Source organism: Grus americana, chromosome 11 (assembly GCF_028858705.1).
Source record: "Grus americana isolate bGruAme1 chromosome 11, bGruAme1.mat, whole genome shotgun sequence".
Taxonomy (NCBI): domain Eukaryota; kingdom Metazoa; phylum Chordata; class Aves; order Gruiformes; family Gruidae; genus Grus; species Grus americana.
The window spans coordinates 7,256,955-7,278,923 of record NC_072862.1 but is presented as its reverse complement, the minus strand read 5'-3'; the positions used below and the strand labels follow the sequence as shown (position 1 = coordinate 7,278,923).

The window sequence follows — 21,969 nt, the reverse complement described above, 5'->3', positions numbered from 1 at the left end:
TTGGATGCTGGCCCACAAGGTAATGAAAGAGCAGTGCAACTTCAGGCTGGGAAGGACTTGGCTGAAAAAAAAATGTGTGCATGCATGTGCCTGCAGAGACAGAGCTCCTCTAAACCCAGGGAGAAAAGGCCTCTAGGATACGCCATAAGCCTGGACAGCCAGGAGCAGGGAAGCCATATGCCTGAGGATGATGGATGGAAAGTGTTAGCAAGAGGTTTCAGGAACCCATACATCCAAAATACTCTTGTCAGCAATTTAAGGGCATAGCTCTCACTCCTCTGCCATCCTACACTCGCCCCACGGGGCTCTGACAGGTAAGTCTGGCCAACTGAGCAGCAGGTGAGGATGTGGCTGCCTGCTGCCAACACACACAACAGCAGCGGATGGGACAGCGTAGTCACGTAAAACCTTAACACAAGGCACCCTTGCCTGTTAAGCAGCACCTGAACAAGTCACTTAAGGGCTCAGCAAGGCTGCCCACAAAAGCAAGCCCTCTGTGATGCTCCACACACCTCTGCAGAGGTAGGGAAAGCATTCGGTTTACTGTCCCACACCTAAAGGGGCATCAGCAACCTGGTGCAGTCCAACCGCTTCCTTGTTATGGCAAGAGCACACTAAACACCTGATAAATTTTACCTTGCACATTTACAGACGCCCTGTTGTGCGTCGACCACCGACAGTCAGATGCAGCCAGCAGCAGAGGCACAAGGCTGATGCCGGCAGCCACTGCCTCCTCTGGCACAGGGGGAGGGCAATCGAGGCTGAGCCAAGCAGCATGAGAGTGATTAAGCGCTGATCAAATCCAACCATTTCATAAAGTTTCTGGTATGTCCAACCACCTTCAACAGTCTCCACACTTTGCTGTGAAATCCCTGTGATATTTATGAGAAGTCGGAGAATGGCTCCTGTCACCTTTCTGCCCCCATCCTTAATAATGGGAATGCAGAGTGTGAAACTCCAGACATGCTGGGATATCAAAGCAGAGACTCCTCAAAGCACACTCTGCAGCTGATGGACAAGCAGACTTCCAAGATGTGCAAATCATAGATGGTGCCACCCAGCCCTGGGGCCACTGATCACACAGCCAGGGCTTCCCCAAACACCCACCGAGCACTCTCAGAGCCCACCACACCTCACGACTCTCAGCCTTCCAGGGCTGGGTAACATCACCGCTTTCCTCCCTGACCAGCTCCCCCTTCCCCACAGCAAAGAAACATCCCTTCTCCCACGCTTCCCTCCCAGCCCATCTGCAGTCCTGCTTCCACGGGGGGCAGACAGACAGCGGGCACTTCGCACCTCCCCACAGTAAACCTGCCCAGAGCAATTATCCGCCCCACTCCAGCCGGGAACACATTGCTGCCTAATTTATAGCAGCAAAGCCGCAAGGGCAGCGGGCGGCTGGCCTGGGGCATGCACAGAGAGAAGCCAAAGCCCCACAACAGCAGAGGAAATGCAAAACAGGGGGGCTAGTGCTGCCCGCTCCCCCTGCCTGCCAACCCCCTGCCTGCACCCATTAAAAAAATTAATCCCGATCGTAAAAGCTGGAGCACAGCCTGTATTTCAGGCCAAATAATAAGGGGAGGCCTTTATAAATAAGGAATTACTGTTGGGGGGGGGGGGAGGGGATTATAGAGGTTATTTAAATTAAAAACAAACTGCGCAAACAAACAAACCCCTCTGCCCTCCTCTCAGCCGCTGCAGCCCGAGCCCCACACCAGCTGCCCGTTCTGCACGTTATCTGCAAACCGCGGGCAAAGCACTTCCCCACTCCGCGCCGTTTCACAATCTGCTCACTCTGAACCTTACGCTACGTCAGGAATTAAACAAACATTTCCTCCTCCTTTGGAGTTCCCCCCCCCGCCCCGCCTCGTCGAGAGCTCAGCTCCAAAGTCCAGCCATGCAGCAGGCATGGGGTTGAGGTGTAACCTCCAGCTCAGAGAGCTCGGCATGCTCCCCACTGCCTCCAGTAGCCCCCCAAAAGTGTCCATGGGGGCAGCGGGTGGTGGTGACAAGACACACCAACCCCACCGCACTGGGAGAAGCAAGAGGAAAGCTGGGGGCGGGGGGGGGCGGGCAGGTGTCCACTGCAGCCTGCCATGAAAAACAGCCTGGAAAACTGGAGAGGGCCTCTGTGAAACCCTAAGTATCTCTTCCACTGCTCCACTAAGGAGAGGATAAATGCACCAGAGTTACCAAATTTCTGTTTATCATAACAAAAAGTGCAGACTGGGGGGGGGGGAACTTGTTTGTAGCCTTGCTTCCAAGGAAGACAAGGCTGCAGACGCATGCCCTCATCCCAAATACTTTAAACCTGAGATATGACCAGAGGGGTGGGAAGGTGAGTGAGCTCCTGTGGGGCTGAAGAACGGGGGGCAGGCAGGGGAGGAGAGCGGCTGGGGGTGCAGCCTTCACCCTGGCTTGGGAGTGCCTGGGCCCATTGCTACAGTGAACAGGCAGCCCCATGCACTCCCAAAATACACCAGGACAGCCGGGAGGGAAGGAGGGTGATACTAAAATACGATGCAGAGATAACAGGAAAACTCTTCAGAAGTCGATTAAAACATTAGTCAGCCCTGGAGACAGAAATCCTCAGGAAACCAGACTTCATCTGCTCTTTTCCATGCACATTACTGGCAATTGCGAGTACCTGCAAGGTCTGATGAAGTCTTCTTTTAATCTGTCTGCATTTCCAAACAGATTTATGTTACAAATTTGGGGTTTATCTGCCTTGGAAAACACTGCAAGGGCCATAGCGGGGAACCAGCAAAGTGAGAGCATGAGATAAACATGGCCAAACAATGGAGAACCAAGTCAGGTTGGGCAAATTTTTGTGTGGTTGCTGCTGTTTAATGGCAGTGCCTCGTTAACATTTGGGATAAAGGAAGCTTTTGTTAACGACCTGCTCCTTCCCTCCCTCCCATACCTTCCCTCGGGGTTTTGAGATCGCATTTAAAAAAAACAACCCACAAAAAAAACCCCACACATCCCCAAGCTCCTCAAGGGTTGTCTCCCCCCCCCCAGCAAAGCCAAGGCTGACAAGACTTGCCATTCCCAAAATGTTTAAATGTGGGGAGAAGGAGAAACAACGACTTTTTTTTTTTTTTTTTCAAACCCACTTTATGCATCAGAGAAGCAAAAATTGGCCCAGGACCAATTCAGTAAAAAAAAATTAAAAATATTTGCTAGATCATTTTAAATACTCCCAATGTTCCCGATGGAAAAGTCCCCGACTGCACAGTAGACACAAGCCCCCGCGCCAAATACTGCACATTCCTGGAGGGAGCTGTGGAGCACAAGGACATAATCAAGCGATTGACAAACCACTGCACCTGACGACTGGTCTGCCCCGACCACCCCGTGGGGACATGCCACCACCGGCACTCGCCCACGGTGGGTCTGGGGCTCCGCGGGAGGCTGGCAGGGACCAGCCTCCCCTTCCAAGCAGGCAGGGAGCCCTTAAAAAACACCACCACTCCCAGGGACTTGGTAATGAGCTCGGGATTAAGAAACTTGGCTAATGAAGAGGCAAGAGCCAAGATATCCAATTTCTGCCAAATACCAGAAAAAGCATACCAGTATTGGTAGCCATTATATTAATTAATTCAGCTCATTTGGTAGATTTTCCAGGTTGGGATTTCACTTGCCCAATGCTGGGGGACAGAACTGGGCAAGGAGAAGGGTACAGACTGAGCAGTACGGCTTGTAATAAAACCCACTGAAGGTGATACAAACCAGATGTGCACTGTAACTCCATGCACCCCAAGAGGTATTGCAGCTTCATATGCCAGCCACAGCATGCCAAACACTCAGGAGCGAGCACCCACACTGCCAAAACACTCGTGAGAGTGGGGAGCGTTTCAAGGGGTGCAGAACAGGTTAACGGGAACCCACCAGAGCTCCACCAGCCAATTATTCTTCCTCTGTTTACTAGCACAGAAATTTGGGCATAAAAAAAAGACCGCAGTGTTCCACTTGTGCAATAAACTCTTTTCACTAACATCACTTCGCACTTTCCGGAGTGCAAAGTTCACGCTGATATTGTTGGCTTTCTCACTCACTGCTTTTCGGCACCATTCCGCCTGCTTGGCTGTTCATTAATACGCAATCAGTACATTAAAAGCTTCATTCCACAGCCTCAGCTAGGCTGTAACAGCCTTTTCCAAAAAGTGCTGTCTTGTGGGGGACAGAAGTGCAAATGTGTTTAGGTGCTCTTAAATACTCAAAATTAAAAAACCCAAACCCTATATTCCTACCAACGGGGTTTACTGAACAAGGGATTATCACCATCAATGCAAATAGTGTCTAGAGAAAACTTGAAACTATACCAAATTTACTCTCATTATGTTTTACTTCTGTACGCACCAGTTACGCTGCTAAATTTTTTGCACAATTTACAGACTGACTAATCATAGCTACATGGCAAAGGCTGTCTAAATGCATTGCTGATGACAAAGTTTCCACCATGTTCAATTGAATGATTGCCAGCTGGGATGCTCTGAACAGTCCCCCCAAAAATCCCACCTGTTTTTTCTGCTATCCTCTAATCTTCCAGATTTCAGCAGGAAACAGGACAGTCCTGCCTCATTTACTGTCACTGCGGTTGCATGGAAAACCATGTCACCATAGATCAAAATTTCCTCGCTTTCAGGAGGACTTTGTGAACAGCTCTGCTCCCCACAGCCCTCGCTCCTACCAGGTCCATCGATGCCCCGATGCTCCTAGGCCAGTGTGCAACGCTCATCCCAACCAGGGATCACGCTCTGTGGAGAACAACAAGGGGCTCAAGCTGAAACAGGCCATCAGCTGTTGCTAACAAGCTCTCAATTAAAACACCCTGTATTTACTTCACAGCGTCCTCTTCTCCTTCTCCTGGGCTTGACCATTTCAACCTCTGGTCCAGCCTGTCCAGCATCATCTCCTGCCCTGCTTTCCAACAGACACAGAAAACTTACCCCAGCCTCCCTTAATATGTTACTAAATCCTGTCTTATTTTTCTTCCCTGGGAGACTAAACATAGGTTGTTAGTTCAATATAAAATTAAGTACATGCTTGAAAGACAGAGAACAAACAGAGTTTAATTGTAACGAGTATTAAAAAAGCACTCTAGTTGTTTTGGGTCATTTTAAGGCACATTAATAAGTTTCTGTCCTAGTTTTTAAGACTTGCTTATGATGGAGATGAGCCCAACTGGAAAACCAAAATCAAGAATCCCTGAACTCTGAAGGAAGGTTTATCTGAGTTTGGGCCCATATCTGCACTGAATGCAACACAGCCAAATAACATTTTTCCATTACTTTTATCACTATTGCTTAGCGTTCTCCCCTCCATGAGCACAAGGTCACATCAAAAATTCTCCAGGCAGCCCCTGATCCCATAAATTGTTAAGAGATCTGGATTCACATCAGTGTGATTACACAAGATCAGCCAAATGTGCACACGCTGGAGGGAGAGGGGAACAACAGACCACTTTAAAACTGGAGAGTATTTTTCATTTGTAAATAGTTTACATTTTTTGGATCCAGTGGCAGACAACCCGCTCAGTCTGTACCGAAACCAAAGAAATATCATGTGTGAGCACTAACCACAGTGTAACAGAGATAATAAACAACAGACAGGCAGCCATATACAATGAGGGTAGTGCTTTTGGTAGGGGAGGCAAATTAAAAGGAAAAGAAACACCAAATTCAGCAACCCTCACGCAGCTAAAGGACCTATTAAATTTCAGAGGGACTCATTTCTCCAAGTCAGGCTACAGGAGTAACCTCCACAAGGAAGCCAGCTCCTTGCACCCTGCTGTACTAATGGTTTTAGCACCTCTGGGATCATGACCCCAGGACCAAGGAGGACCCAATCCAGGTACGTGCAGCAAGGAGGGACAAAGCGATGTCCACAGAGACACACAAAGCCTGTGCAGAACACAAGAGCGTGGGGTGGCCTGCAAGCCACAGGGCAATACCCTGGGTTAACGTGCACAGCAGCAGTTCAAATTCTGGTCCAAAACAGACCTGGTACACTCTTCAAAGTTATATATAGGAAATAACTACAAGAAACAGGAATCTAAAATACACCATGCATCTTGCAACCATGTACCATGTTTTCACACCCCATGAGATTATGTTTGCAAACTGCTCGCGTTCAGCATCAGGCGAGTGAAGGCTATTACATGCAAAGCGCTTAAGTCTGCTGGACTCCTCAGAAGCCTCCCAGCCTCATGGACTTCACCAAGAGAACTAACCAAGCTGGATTACAAATGTCCTACCCCAACCTCTGCTTTCACACCAAATAAAACCAAAATAAATGCTGACATCTCTCTCATCAATGCTTTTACAAATGTTTTTGATAAGTCAAACAATATCCTATATCCCATAGAAAAGACAAGTCTTAAAAGAAACGGGATAACTCTGTGCTTGCCAAGCAGAGGAACCCAGACTTGGAGCATCTCTATTGAAATTAACCTGCCAAGACCAATTTGATGCATTTTATTGCTGCAAAAAATTCCATAAATGTGCTGTTAGCTTTTGAGTATCAGTGTAGGTTCCTAGGTAGGAAAATCGCCTTAAAATACACACTTTCCAGATTTTGCAAATGTTTACCAGGTGTAAGAGAATTCACAGAGGATTCATCTGCCATGACAAGTGCGTAGACACCAGATCTAGCAGAATAGGCTGAGCACCCATTTCTGTCACGAGCAAAAGCCTACAGCCAGATAGGCTTGGCTGAACAAAGGATTGTTTTCAATTATATTTCAGATTCTTCTAACAATAACTGCATGGCATCTGGCACCAACACATCTGAGCCTTTGAAGTGGTTCTTGTCTTCAACAGGAAAAGGGAGGAAGGGCAAAAAAAGGAATCAATCAGCAATTTTAGTTTGAGTCAAACCTGCTCTCCAAAAACATTAACACCACAATCCCTGAGCACGCCAGAAGTGTGCTAGTAAAAAAAACCCCAAAACAAACCTCACATTTGGGTCAAAGTAGCAATGGGTGCATACTAGGGTTGCTGCTTTCACCTTCAGAAAAGGGATCGAGATACACAGGTCAATGGTCCCAGACACAGAAGCCACCCAGCACCTCCACACAGCTGCCTTGGGTGGTGAGACACTCCACATCCCCTTCCCAGTCACTCTTGCTCACACCTGTAATAAAACACTCATGGAAAGAGACATCTAATGCCTAAACCCCAGCAACAAGCAAAAGCACAGTTAAATCAGAACAGGAAGGCAGCGAGCAAGGCTTGCCATCACATTCCCTGTTCAAAGTGTCATTGCTGGCCACCCAGCCCCAAGGAAAAGGCAGCACTTCCACATTTTTGGGCAAAAGCAGTGGCTCCCACTGAGCTCTTCCCCAAAAGCTCATCATGAACATATGTTTGAAGCATCCACAACAGAGCAGGACAGCTGCAAGGTGTAAACAATGGGGTGTTGGAGACCACAAGACTGAACCATGGTCAGGAGAACATCCCAGAAGGCTTAAGCAGGTTTGCAGTGCCTGCAGGTACACGGGCTACCATATATCCTCATTTCCCTTTTGCCTAAGTCCATCTTTAGGTATCTATACCCCTTCTCAGATCTAGCCTTAAATGACATCGTTAGGATCACAGGGGAAGTCAGTGCAAGAGCAGGGCAACAAACCTCAGTATTAAAATGCATATCTTCTTTATCTGGTTTGTGCAAATAAGCACAGCTGTGGTTTAACAGCAGCAAGGTGGAGAAGCATAACAGCTTCGAAGACCGGGGATGGTGGTTTTGATTGGAATGATGTTCATTTAAAGAGGGATAAAAATTGCTTTATTTTCCCCAAGCTGTGCCCAAGTCCTACCAACTCTTTTTGTTAGCTCAGGCCGTTTCTGGAAACATCTACTGGCTCAAAACATTTGCAGAATTTCAAGAATCTGCTCCACAAATCTTGAGGCTGCTTTGTTCAGGAATGCTGACATGTGGGCAAAGGGAAACCAAAATGTTCCCCCGAATGCTGCAGAAAGCTTTAAAGTCTGCCCAAGATGAAAAATGCAAGAGTCAAAACTCTGAAGGAAGTGTGGGTTTTCTGCTGCATTTCAAATATCACCCCAAATGCTTTCTTCCAGCACGGGAACACAGCCGTGCCAGCACAGCCTGCGTGCCTAGCAAGGCTGGTGGCCTCCATGTGCTCCCCTCAAAGCAGGGCTGGAGTTAGGAATGAATAAATAAAACAGACTTTCAGATCAAGTTTTCTTGGCCTTCAGAGACAATCACGCTGTGAAAAAGCTCTGGGCAGATTCTCTTCTCCCCAGACAAGATCCACCCACTTCCCAATGTCTCCCTGTCCAGAAGCACCAAAGGGCAAGCATGCACTTGGTCTTCTGCTTGCATGGCTCCCAGGACAATACTTGAGTTGTCCTCTGGAAATAGCCATTGCATTCCACAAAATCACAAAAACTAGACCTCTCACTCATCCATAAATACTACTGTTTATAGGCTTATGTCAGGTGAGAGGGATCTTCACTGCTTTAATTACAGGACCATTTGCAGGCAACAGAGCCTTGCCCAAGCCGGCAGTCTGCTGGTGGCAGCAGAAACAAGACCCAACTCCTGCTACATCAGCTTGTCACTTATTTCTGCCCTGCTCCCCAAGAGTCCCAGCAGACACTGAAATGAAGGCTGGAAGGATGCTTTTAACTCCTGATTGCCAGGACCAGTGTCACAGCACTGGACCAAACACAGACCAAGGGTGGAAAGCAACTACAGCAGCAGGCTGGGCACAGCTCAAACAGCCACATGTTGTCCCAAAAGCCCTGTCAAGTATTACACACAGAGGGATACGGTTGGTTCACCTTGACTTGAAAGCCCTCAATGGAGGTGGCCACAGAGGGCAGAACGGGGAAGGCACCAGCAGCCAAAGTCTCAGCAGAGGGAGAAGTGCCTCATCCCACCTCATCCTCCACCTTTGCTCCTGTGGACTCAGACTAAAATAAGAAACCTGCAACCTTCTCCCCCCCAACACCACAGAACACCAGGAGAAGAACTGGCTCTGCTCCTTCAGGGCCAGCACATCCAGGTGGTTCCTAAGCCATCCAAACAGCTGAGAGGGATTCCGCATTTCAAACCAGAAAAACCATCAAAAGGCATTTTAGCTGCAACAGACCATAACCTCCCCAAAACATTTCAAGGCACATTTTCAATCCACTCCCAATCCCACAAGGGCTGTCACTGTTACTGTCTATCCCAGCAGCAGCAGGAAAACAACTTCCCAGGGGTCAGAAATTTTCCTGCCACCAGCTGCAAAAGGCATAGGGAGCCCAAAGGGAGGGGATGGAGCAGCCTGGGGAGATGGTGGTCCAAGGGGAGACTTGAGGAATGATGCATCCTGCAACAGCGAGGCAGACAGTTTTATAACTGTCAGGATTACTCGGGAAACCATAGAGGAAGCAATTGGAAATTGTTGGACAGGGAAACTTCCCCATTTTGTTTCCAAATGTGCAGGCCCATAAACCTGCACTGAATTCCTCCTCTTTTAGCCATGCCTCTCTCAAACAAAGCAACATTAATTAGCACACAGCCCCCAAAAGTGTTCAGCTGCCTCCTCTTCCCCCAAAAAAAGTTGGATTTGTGTTGTTTTGACCTTAAAAAAAATTACAACAAGCCTAAATAGCTTAATCTTACACAGCCTGTTCCCCAGCAAGCCTCACACTAGCAATACAACTTGCATACGGGGTGCTTGAAAACTTTGCCTTTGAGTTGGCTCAAGAATTCACAGCTGGAGGGTGAAGCAAACAAAGTAAACAGCAGTAACCAGAGCCCTGCAGCAGCCTGCACACACCACCAGCTCATCACAGCACCGGGGCTGCCAAAAGGGACCATCACCTGAGGACAGGGTGGGCAGAGGGGCACACAGGGAAGGTGTCAGAAAAAGCTCAGGCGATCTGAATAAAAGGAAAGCATGGGAGCTGGAGCAAGTCCGGGAGATGCGCAGAGGGATGCAGGACAGTCCCAGCATCCCTGACAGCTGAAAGGACAGCTCGTCAGGCTCTTGTTAAGCAGACCACAAAGTGGTAGCACTTGAGACAAGTGCTAGAAACCATGAGAGAGAAACACTGTAGTAAACAACCTGGCCTGTGAATTGGCATCTCCCAAGGATGCTGCCCAGCTGCGTGGTTCTGCCCTCTCCCCACGCTTGCTATAAAGCCCAGACCCCATGAGTGGCCAGAGCAGGCAGGAGTCCCAGGCAGCTGTCCCTGCCCTGCTGCAGGGAGATGTGGACACCCAGGACCACTGCTTCCCACCCACAGCCGATTGCTCAACACCCATCAGGCTGCGAAGGCATCTTCTTCCTGGAAACTCTGCTCCAAGAGGGGAGCAGCAAGTCACCAAAAACTATTCCCAGCTGTGGCAATGGCAGTCACAAGGGCTTGCTGCTTTGGCTGAGGCACTCCCCTACCACATGGGTGGCATTGCTTTACGCACAGAGAAATGATCACACAGGTCCCCAAAGAGGCCAGGACTCAGGTGCTGCCTCCACAGCATCCCCTGTTCACAGGAACGATGTGCGGAGTAAACCCAGCACCAAACCCTCCATTCCCACCTACAGGCATTAGCTAATGCCAGCACCATCCCAGCAAGACCCTGAACCCCTCCTTCACTGAGCTCCTAACAGAGGTAAGCACAGCATTCAGAGCCGTCTCTCACCACTGGGTCACCATTATCCACTTTCCCTGCAGGGATGGTTTAATGGCACGGCTCCCCCCCCACAGGGATTCTTTGATGTCTCATACAGGATAACCTCACACTGCTTCCCTTCCCTCGGTGGGAATACTGGTACAGCCACTCTCCCCAGCCTGCTGCCTATGAGAGAGGCAGGTATTTTAATTTTGAGTGTTCCCCTCAAATCGAAGTTCGCCAATGGCATCAAAAGCTCCAGGGGAGAGAACAGACACATGTACCATTGCATAGCTTCCTTTCTCAGGAAACCCGGGTAAAAAGCAGTACCTGCCTCAGAGATTGTTAAACCAGGGAGAAGCAAAGCCAACTGCTGTTTTAAGTAGACAGTATAAACCAAACACATCCTGTCGGATCTGTACGACTTTCTGTCCAAGGAGATTAATTCAAAGACCAGTACACATCTGCTGGTAAGGTCAGTAAGAATGAAACTGGAGCTCCGGGAAGGGGTTCAGCTCACCATGAAGTCAAAAGCCAAACAGCTTCACTGGTGAGCTGGACTGAGCCCCACAGAGATAAACAGATGCATTTACTAGAAGTGCAGGAGCTGAAGCGAGTCCCACACGCATCCCCACGGAGCAGAGAGGCAGGCTGCCGGCTCCTTCCTCAACAGGCAAACTGAGTGACACCACTTGCGACGAAACCACTCAGAAGTCGGAGGTGAAGCCTCAGCTCTGCAGACCTCCCAAACCAGAAAATGTTTCCTCTCCCACTCACAGCAGAGACGGACTCTGCCTAGGCACCATTTTATTATCTTTAACATTAAACTATTTTCTAATCTACTATAACAGGAAGAGTTAATTCATGTGTTCTCATGAACACAGAGTCATCTAAACTCCTTAAATCCATCAATCTCAACAGCTTTTGGATGGTGATCTTCTCAATAACAAATGTTGGAAAGGAGGAAGGAGGATATACAAGGGGGTTAAAACCCTGTCAAATGATAAAGACAGCACAACTCACAAATGCTTCCAAATCAGAGAGGTCTAAAAATACACACTATCTTATTTACTGATTTAATGCAGCATGTGTACCCTACTTCAGAAATCCAAAGGCATTTGAAAGCCAAGTATTCCAACTTAGAAAAAGGAGGAACAGAGTTGTTTACAGACCAACGTAGATAGGAACAGCACAAAAATATGCTTATCAAAGGAAAAGTGGAAAGTATTATGACACCTTTCAAAATAAAACATCATATGGTTTGTTTAAATCTTCTAAAACAGGACAAGCCTCCCCATTTTGCCAAAACAAATGAAATCCAAGCATGGATGTGACTCTGCCCCCTGGTTCAGAAGACAACAAAGGTTTATGGTGAGTTAAAGGGACAACCAGAGCAGGGGATGCTCTCCTGGCTCACCAGCACAGTCAGACCACAGGCAACAAAGGGCAAGCACCAGCCAACTGCCCTGTGTCAGCACTACTTGGCATTTCCACACTGGCCATGCCATCACCAGACAGGTATGGGAGGGATGAAGGGTGGGGAGCATCCAGGTGCCACCAAGATCATAAAAAGATACCTTCTCACCCTTTGCAAGTGACAGAGGTCACTGCTGACATCAGGCACACACATATCCCTGCTATACTCTCAATCCCACACATCCCTTCATGCTGCAAAGGCTGGTGAAAAAGGAGACAACCCCATGACTCTACGCACCCTCAAGCTGAAAGCAACCACCCTGTGCTGGGGAATAGCCAGGTTGCCTGCTCATGGACCAGGCTGCTGCAGTAACAGCCCACGATGCCCAGACCACTGGAGGGTATTTTTTTTTTAGGTCTATGCTAAAGAAAAGCTACTGGTGCTTTTTCACAGCTCTCAAACCTGGGTGGACTGCAGCTGGCTAAGCACTGCTGGGACAGAGTTGCAGCAAAGCAAGCAAAGGCTGCTCGGGGCTGCTCCCCAGGCACCGGGGGAAGGAGAGGCACCACTGTTTGGACAACTGGAACACATTTAAGGGTGATTTTTCACAGGGCCTCCAGCCAAGCAGTTTCCTATGATAGCTGTTTTATTACCCATGATACAACACACAGAGCAGCAGCTCCCCCATCCACGAGGTCTCACACCACCCTTACAGAGACATCACCCACAGCGTGCCCCACCAGTGGGGCACCTACGCACCTGGGACACCTCCAGCATCACATCCTTAAAACACAACCAGAAGACAACGCCCAGTGAACCTGCTATCTCCATCTGAATACCTTCCACCAAGCCCTGGGCACATCCAGTTCAACACCTCCAACCCTGGCACCCATCTGTGCTGGCGATCAAACAGCACTAGCCGAGCACTGCCACACACTGCGAGCACCAGCCTGCTGGCCAGCCATCGCTTTTTAGAAGTATTTTCTAGATGATAGATAACATAGAAAATCTGTGTTTATACTGGCACTCGGCAGGCTAAAACAGACTTTAAGTGCAGTTATAAAACAGCCTGGTCTACACCAGCTAGGCAAAATGCGTTTGGAACTTGCAGGGCAGTCCTTGGAGGGAGGCTCGTTAGCGCTGGTGTTGATGGTAAACTCTCCAGGGCAGAGGAACACTCACAGCACTGAAAGACAACCAGGTCCCATCCTGGCAGGTACCCATCCCAAAAGCGCAGGCTTTGGGCAACCAGGGAGAGGCACGTGGGTTGTGAGGATGTATCCATGTCCCGATGTGTGGGAAGTGGCACAGCCCTGACTTTGCATTTTGCATCTGATTTTTCTTGCACCTGAGAGCTTGTCCTGCCTTTCTGTGGTGAGCAAACACCTACTATCTGGAGGAGGTAGTCTAAGTATCTTAAGATTTCACAGCCAGATTTCCACTGAACTCAATGGATGTATTTTCTAATTTGAAAGGATTCATCTAAAAAAATAGGTCCCTTCAAAGGAAAACATCTGTGATACATAACCTCTACTCCCTTATACAGGCTATAAGAAATGCATTTAGATTGCACCTCTGCAGATTTCCAAAATTAATGAGATTGTCCCAGGGGGTCCAAAAAAGACAAAGGAAAATTCACACAAGTTACTGCCTAATTATGAGCAGCAATATCTATGCCCTTCCTCCCCCCAAAAACCACAACAAGTTCTCTTGTACACAAAACTTTAGCTCCAGAACAAAGCTTTAGACAGCTAATGCATTTTTAAACACAACTTGTGCGTGACACTGGAGTATATATAAGACTGTAGCTCTGTGTAAAGCTGTTCAATTGTAAAGGGCCTGCTGAAATCCATGCAAAGCCACTGCAGCAAACTACAAAACTGCCACGACAAGTGCAAATAACCAATCATCCTGCCTGCACATCCAGCACAGTTAACGTTCATAAAAACTAGGCAGACGGCTACAGTTTGAGATGTGTCCTTCAATTCTCACTCAAACTGAAAACACAACCACACAGAAGTGAACCATGCTCCTGGAACTGGATGCGACACGTCATCAGGTCTTGAGTGGTGCCCCCAAAATAACAGGGCCTGCTTCTAGACTTCTCCAAAATTATACAGCTGCGGCTTGAGAGACAGCGTGCTGAAAATATAATGAGGGAGCATAACATATGACATATGTTGTGGTCCTGCTATGAAGCTAGAAGAGGCTGGGGTTGAAGGACTCTGGCTGCAGTGCAGGACTTGGTTAACTATTAATGGATGACTCAGCTACAATAATAATACGTATTTCATGTTCTGTGCTAGCACAACGGCATCCTGGTCCTTGACTCGGGTCCCTACTCCTTAGCACATCATTTAAGAGCTGGACACACCAGGAAATAGGAAAGATTACTTATTCACCCCTTTGTTTCTTCCTGCAGCCTCATGCTCTGCTCCTTCCTTCGTGTGCCACTGAAAACCAGCAAGGGACCTCAGAGGAGAGCTACCAGCAGGCACCCAACCTCCCAGGCTTGCATGAAACTACAACCCAGACAAGGGGCTATGTTTATTCACTGTTATTCACCAGAGCCATGCTCTATGCTAAATCACTCCCCCTTGCCCTAAACGAGGTGTTAATTCCTGCCCAGCCCTGGTCCCCCAGAGCTGATGAACCTGGAGCCTGGATTTTTCACAGATGGCTCTTCCCAGCAGCATTAGCCTAAATTATCTCTACTCCATTCATCCACATGACCCCATCCAGCTCCACATTGCAAAACAAGGGAGTCACACTTGGCAATTAGGTTAGCAGCACAAAATGATTGTGTTAAAAGCTGATGAGCTGAGCTAACTCAATCTGAGGTGTCTCATGGGGCAGACAACAAGATCAATTAAAAGCCCTGCAGCCCTAATTGAGAGTTTCTGGGTGCAGCTGACATACAAGTCAGGGACAATACACAAGTTCTCATCAGAGCTGGCTACCAAGAAATGATAGCCATCAGCCAGTTTTGAAGCCACTCGGATTTCAAGACAAAACTTTAACTGCTCTTCAAAGAGATGAGGGAAACCAGAGGCAGGCATTGCTTGGGCATGGTGAGGGCCACTCTTGGCTGCCCTGCAGAGCTGGTGGGAGCTGCACACGCAGCGATGAACCCAGGAGCATGCACACACACCTCAGGCACTGGGGGAGTGCATCAGCATGAGGCCACCTTGAACCCTTCCAGCACGCTCTGCTAAAGCCACACACTGGGGAGCATCCTGCAGCACCCCAGGACTTCCCTGCACCAGGTGGGGCTCACACAGACTAAAGCCCCATCTCAGCAAAGCACTTCTGCATCTGCCTAAACCCCAGTCAGAGACAAGACTCCAGCACCAGGAGTCTTAACTTTAAGCAGGGAAGTGAAATGTCACCCATGCTCAAGGAAGCATTTAAGTATCTGAAGTGCTTTGTTGAAGTGTCTGAGCTCCCAAACATATCAGTTTTCTACCTCTAGCCTTTTGATGCCAGCAAGCAAAGGGGAAAGGCAATAAACCTCACATTTGCTCCTTCATCCCTTGAACTCCAAGGAGAAACTCCTGCAAGGCTCAGCCACCCCCAAACCTTACATCCCCCGAATTGCAGAGCAGTTTGCACAAGCAAAGAAGAAAATATTAAGTTGTATCTAACACATAATAATGGTCGATTTTCCTAGAGAACAATTGATAGTGTGTTCACTTTTTCGGCTGCCTACTGAGATGCTGGTTCCCCTGCCCTGGGAATTTTCCCTCCACAGCTCCTCCTCCCCCAGCTCCCAGACCATCCATTCTCCCCTTTTCAAACTGCACCCATTGTAAGTGGCACTGAATATTAACACAGCCCATTGAGCGCTTACTCCTTTTGTATGGGACCCCTGCGTTTCAAATTGCAGTCACTGCAGAGAGGAAAAGCCTCGAAGTGATTAAATGCCATGAAGTTTCTCAGAAGGAGAGAGGAATATGCAGAGGAGGCTGAGGGGGTCCAAGAGCCTTTCACCTGCAGCCGGGGGCTTCTGCAAGAGCCAGAAACACTTCTTGGTGGGGATATTTTATCCCATTCAGGCTTCGTTATGAATCTCACATGCACTTCTAATCTTAGTCTGATTGAGATAATTTCTGCCCCAGCTATGACTCGGGGATTAAGATGAGAAGATCAGACAGCAGTTGCAAAGGGCTTGCTGTTAACTGCTGTTCTCCAGTAAGCACCAATAAATACCACATCACTGTGAGGGTGGTCAGCAAATCCACTGACACATGTTCACAGGAAGGGTGGATTTATTTGCAAGAGCAGGTATTTATTTGCACATAAGCAGCAGGCCCGGAGAGGCACTGCTTTGCAAGGAGAGGCTTTGCTGTTACCTCACGGGGATCAAGCTCCAGAGCAGCAGCTGCAAGCTTGCAGGGTGCAAAGCCATCCCACAGCCCTGGGGCTGGAGACCTTCCCCGAGCAAGGCCACTCATGAGGATGGTCCAGAAAGCACCAAACCCAAGCACATCGTAACAAGCTGAGCACAATTTCTTTTACAAGCACTACCAGCTCCCAGCACTGTCCCACTTGAGCAGGAAACATTCCCCCAGACCACCACCCAAGAAGGACCTGCTGGCTTTGCAGAATTTCTTTGGTTTTCCACTCCCTTTCCTCAGAAGGAGGGAGGGGGACCAGCCACCTGCACTGATCTGCATCCCCCCTCTCCTAACCATACTTCCAAACCCAGCAGCCCCCCGGGTAGCCAGCACACGGTGAGGGTTCTGCAGCTGCACAGGGCCAGGCGCCACAAGCCCAGGGTGACGATTACTTAATCTTTGTTCCATTATTTCAGCAGGGCTGGAAGTGGGACATGCAGGGGAGGAACTGCCAGCAGCACTCCCCACTCCCAGCACTGTCAGCAGGAGAGTTCCCCCCCCATCCACCCACCTTCTCTTCCAGCATCGGCAGAGGAGCACAAGTTACTCCAGAGCCCAAGAGCAACCGATGTCCATCTCCAGATAGCACCATGCACACAGGCAGCGGCACAGCAAGTCTTCTGCTGAGTCCCACTCTGCTCTACCAAGTAAGCAAAGAAGCTACCCTAACATGTGAGAGCAGAGCAACAAGACCTGGCACATTAAAACCCCACTTTAGCAAGAAATTTAAGTTAATAGGTAGTTTTGAGCACAAACATTCAGTTTTGTTACCTTCACCGAAATCTTTGTGTACATACACTTGAGCACAGCAGGAGTCTGCTCCTGACTCTGAGTTCAAATGCACTTCCAGGCCCCTAAAACCACTGACAGGCACCCACAGGATCTTCAAAAGCATCCAGATGCTTTGCCCAGCTCTCTCCAGAGAGCAGCAGCACCGCACAAACAGCCATTATCCGCGCAGCTGGTGCTTCGAGGCAACTTCTGCATATAGCCAAACCCCAGAGCCTCCTTGGGAAACCAAGAGCAGCTCCTACCCCAGCTCTCCACCTTTTCCCAGACACACCAAAGCACACACTGACCCAGAGGCAGAAGGGTCTGTATGCAGATGTCCAGTATCCCAAAACCTTCCCCTAGTCATTTGGGTCAAAAAACCACACATTTGTTTAAAATAACTTTCATTCCTCCAGACCATACCAGCAATGAATTAGCTATCCAATTGCACTTCCACAGCTCCAAAGCAACCTCACCATTAAAATTTGTACCCAAAATATTATTGCTCTACCACGAAAAAAATCCCCTTATACAGGATGCCTAGAAGAAATCTTTCTTCCACCACTCCTCAAAAATTAAGATGCATGCAGAGACAGAAACAGAAGATGCAGGGGATGTGCCATGTCACCAACGCTGCTGGAGCCCTGCACTTCGCCTTCTGGGCACAAAGCATTTCGTACTTATGTGGCATAAATTTTAGGGCCAAGCTTATTACACTCTAATGTAAAAACAAACTTCAGACTCAGACAACAAAAAGACAAAAGCATCTCCAGCAGCTTCGAAGCGAGACACTGCAAAGGAGTCCTACACAGCAACCACTCCGCAGTTTGATTTTCCTGGCATCCCCCCACGGACCAGGGACTTTCACAGCCGCAGAGCTCACAGCAGCTGGGTGCTGTGGCTCCTGCGAGGACAGCGCGGGTCACGCCAGAGCATTGCAACGTGCCCTACGCAGGGGTGCTCCGCCAGCAAGTCCTGCACACTTATATAACTGGCACACAGCATTGAGCTGCCTGTTGCTTTTAAGAAGAGAAAAAAAACCAACAAAACCAAACAACCATCTGTGCCACGCTGCATTAACTGTGAGCAACTGCAGTGCACCAGCCCTTCTGCGATCAGTTTTGCCTTCTGAAAGCTAGGGAGAAAAATTACAACTCCAAGCTCTACTGCCAACAGAGAAGTAACAATAGTTTCAAAAGATCCCAATGCTTTTCCTCAGTACTTGTAGTCCTATTGACAAAATACATGGCACAATTAAGTCTGTTCCAGAAATCTCCCCAGTGTGCAGAGCCACATTTCCAACCCTACAAACAAAAGCTTTATCTCCAACGCACTGAAAACCGACTCCAGGCACTGCTTCAGCTTTGCGGCACTCATTAGGAATAAAAGATAAACTACTAAGGAGGGATTTTTCAATAGCACTTTAACAAAGTTCAAGCACAGCCAGCACGAGTCACTGAAAACAGGATTTATCTCGTCTCCTATTAGCGATTCAACATGCCGAAGCTTATCGCCTCGGGGAAGCAGACACCTTTGGTGGGAGATGCAGCCTGCCCAGAAGCGATGGAGACAAGGGATGCACAACTCCAGCATTGCCCGTCTCGCCCCGGTTTATGGCCAGGGGACCCGCACCCTCAGACTGCGCTCCTACGTCAGTCCAGGACTGCTGCAAGCCTTCACATTTGCCTTCTGCTTCTTTAAAAGGGCATGTAAAAAAATTCAAACAACCAAAAAACCCCAAACAGACAAAAAGCAAGGGAGATAGTTGCATAGTGAACTTTTCTCCAGCACATAGTGCTTTCAGAGAGGACGTTAAGCAACCAAAAAATTAGTTAGCAATTCTCTGCACCAGAAGTTTGCATTTAAGACCCTACCAAGCATGAAAAAATGTTCTTCAGCTTTGCACCCCTAAACTGAAATAAGTGATTTAAGTGATTTTAAGTGATCCGAAACAATATTACTTTAAAACCAAAAATATCTGCAATAGCTTAAATGTCTGCTTTTTATATTAGTTATGGAGAACAAAAAACCCCTTGATTTTGCATTGTCAGATATGAAAGTCATCACAAATTTCCACTTCAGCTAATTTTTTGTTAGTTTAGAATTTACAAAATGACAAACCATATTCTAAGTGGTTAAAAGATCAACAGCCCACAGGTCCTTAGCAGTAGATTTATACATGCTATTACTTCAGCAATAAAATTTAAACTGAACTCAAGACACTCAAAAATCTGTTCCTTATGAACAAGACACTCCTGGGTATTAGCACTCCCAAAAAAACCATAACAATAAATTTGTTCAGACTGGGCTATTAATGGATTTCTCTGCATGAATGAAGATACACTGTCCTATTTTAAGAGGCATATGGGGATGCTGGAATTATGCTGAGAAGACTAAAATCTTGCTCTGAAAGGTGCCCGCGGCTGGAGGAAAGATCCTTCCGAGCACACAGCAACAGGTGAATGGGATGAGTCAGGGTTTTAATGCAGAGGCTACACATTCCTCTCTGTATGACACCTGACAATTTGATGTAAAACAAGGCATTTCTACAGCCAAAAGTGAATAATACCAGAACCTGACAAACCTCTAATAATTCTTCTTAATAAGGAGCTGGATGATCTCCAGCAAAACTTCAGTGACCGTTCTTTCTCCTGGCAGAGCTGAGGAGTATCTATTACAACCAGGGGTTTTATAGATTCAGTAATCTATAAATCTGTTCAACAGCAGAAAGACCCAGCAACAGCAGCACTGAGGCACTTTTCCCTCTCCCTTTCTGGATCCTTTTTCCCCCAAGGTTAGCTAACAGTTGAGGACACTTATTTTTACAACATTATGAGCGCGCATACATACACTCAGTCCTCCTGCACTGTCAAATGACTTGAGCTGTCAAAGCCAAGCACACTTTCTCCCCCAAACCTCCCGTGCTTCACATGTCCCACGTTCTATTTCAAATCTTATCAGGTCAGAACAGCAGCTGCGCTCAGCGGTTACACAACCAGAGCAGACCCGCTGTACTTCATGGGAAATTGCAATCACGCTGTCCTGCACTTGGGCATGTACCTGAACACTTTAAAACACTCTTCTAGGGAAAAAAAGAGCCACAGCACTGTATGAACCACCAGATGCTGGTCTATAAGCTCAGCTGCCACCCAGGACACATGATATACGGCAGGTTAATAACTCTGATAGACGGGCCAAAAGAACCGAGCGAATAACTGCCAGCCACGCAGCTTTTATTAGAAGCCACCACCTGGTTCTTCTTGAAACACCCCAAGAGCACCACAAGCACCCACGACTCCGGTTCAACCCGGGCTCGCTGCCTCGCCGGCTTTCGCACCTGAACAGCTGGCAGGTCCGGATCGTGGCCCCAGTGCCAGGGTCCATATTTGGGCACCTGGGCGCAGGGTGCGATGCTGAGCAGGGCGCAGGGCTGGGGCGCACCCCGGTTCGGGGCAGCAGGCCGGGCTGGATGTCCTAATAAGGATTCGGGAGCCCGAGCTGGCCGTTATCTCCAGCAGATCCCATCAGTAGGGACCAACCCCACGCCCGGCTCCTTCTCCCTCCAGGACACCCGTACAGAGGAGGAGGAGAGCCAGCCCCGCGAGGGACCGGGCGGACAGGGACCCCGAGCTCCTCTCGCCCGGGACCAGCATCGCACCCGCCGCCTCCTCATCGCGGGTGGGAGCCAGAGGAGACACCGGATCGCGAGAGAAGTTTCACGCTGCGCGGCTCAGCGCCTGCAAGGCGGCACAGGTCACTTTGCTTTGAAAAGAAGCAATAAATCTCACTTTCGGGGTTCTTTTCACTTTCGTTTCTTTCGGTTGTTTTTTAAGCCCCTCGGCGCACCCAGCCGGGCGCTGCCCAAACCCCCGCTTCGCCCCCAGCCCCTTTCCCCCCCTCCCCGGTCCCGCCCGCTGCTCGCCCCCTCCCCGGCGCGGCGGAGCCCCCGCCCGGTACTCACACGTGCCGCGGCCAGCGGGGCAGGTCCCGGGGCACGGCGGGCAGCGCCAGCCCGCCGCAGCTCAGCAGCTCCCCGCCACAGGCGCAGCCTGTGGGGCAGCCGGCGGTGGCCGAGCCCAGCAGCCCCAGCAGCAGCAGCAGCGCCGCCGCCGCCCCGCCGCCCGCCCGTGACGGCACCGCCATTTTGTATCCGGCACCGGAGAAGGTCCGAGGCGGGAGGAGGCGGCAGGAGCGGCCCCGGCGCGGAGCGCAGCGGTAACGCCGCGAACCCCCGCGAGCCCTCAGCGCCGCTCTGCCGCCCGCAGCATCGCCTCAGCCGCCGGCGGCGCGGCCCCGCGGGGCGGTCACGGCACCGGCATCCACCCGCCGGCGGGCGGGCAGGCAGGCACCGCCAGGCGGGTCGGGTCCGCGTCCCCGCCGCGGGAAGCGCCTCCTCCTCCTCCTCCTCCTTCACGCCACACGGCTCCGACCCGGCGGCCGCTGGAGCTCCCCCTCCTCGGTGCGCTCCCTCGAGACTGAGGGCCGCCGCGCCACGACCGCCGCTCCTCTGCCGCCGGCCCAGCCCGGACCCGCCGCTCCCCGCCCGGCCCGAGCGCCGCTCGCCGCGGACCCACGTTGGCGACACCGCAACATGTAGCCGCGCCGCCCCCCGCGCGCCCGCCCATTGGCTGGCGGGCGTCCTCCGGCGGGCCCGCGCGCGCCGCCATTGGCCGAGAGGCCCCCCGGCGCGGGGCCGCGGCGCCCCATTGATGCCGACGGCCCGTCAATCAGGAGCCCCGGGGCCCGCCCCCC

The 21,969-nt window shown here is 49.8% G+C and overlaps 1 protein-coding gene across 2 annotated transcripts in view; it reads right to left on the bottom strand.

The window, feature by feature from the left end:
* The window catches only part of LRIG1 (leucine rich repeats and immunoglobulin like domains 1), a 92,447-nt gene extending 70,753 nt beyond the window's left edge, over positions 1-21,694 (bottom strand). Inside the window, exon 1 of one of the 2 annotated variants that reach the window (XM_054837963.1) lies at positions 21,179-21,694. In XM_054837963.1, the coding sequence (XP_054693938.1) occupies positions 21,179-21,360 (182 nt within the window). In that variant the 5' untranslated portion in view covers positions 21,361-21,694. The remainder of the gene's footprint in view (positions 1-21,178) is intronic. The other variant, XM_054837962.1, reaches the window with a different exon arrangement.
* Positions 21,695-21,969: the final 275 nt, after the last annotated feature.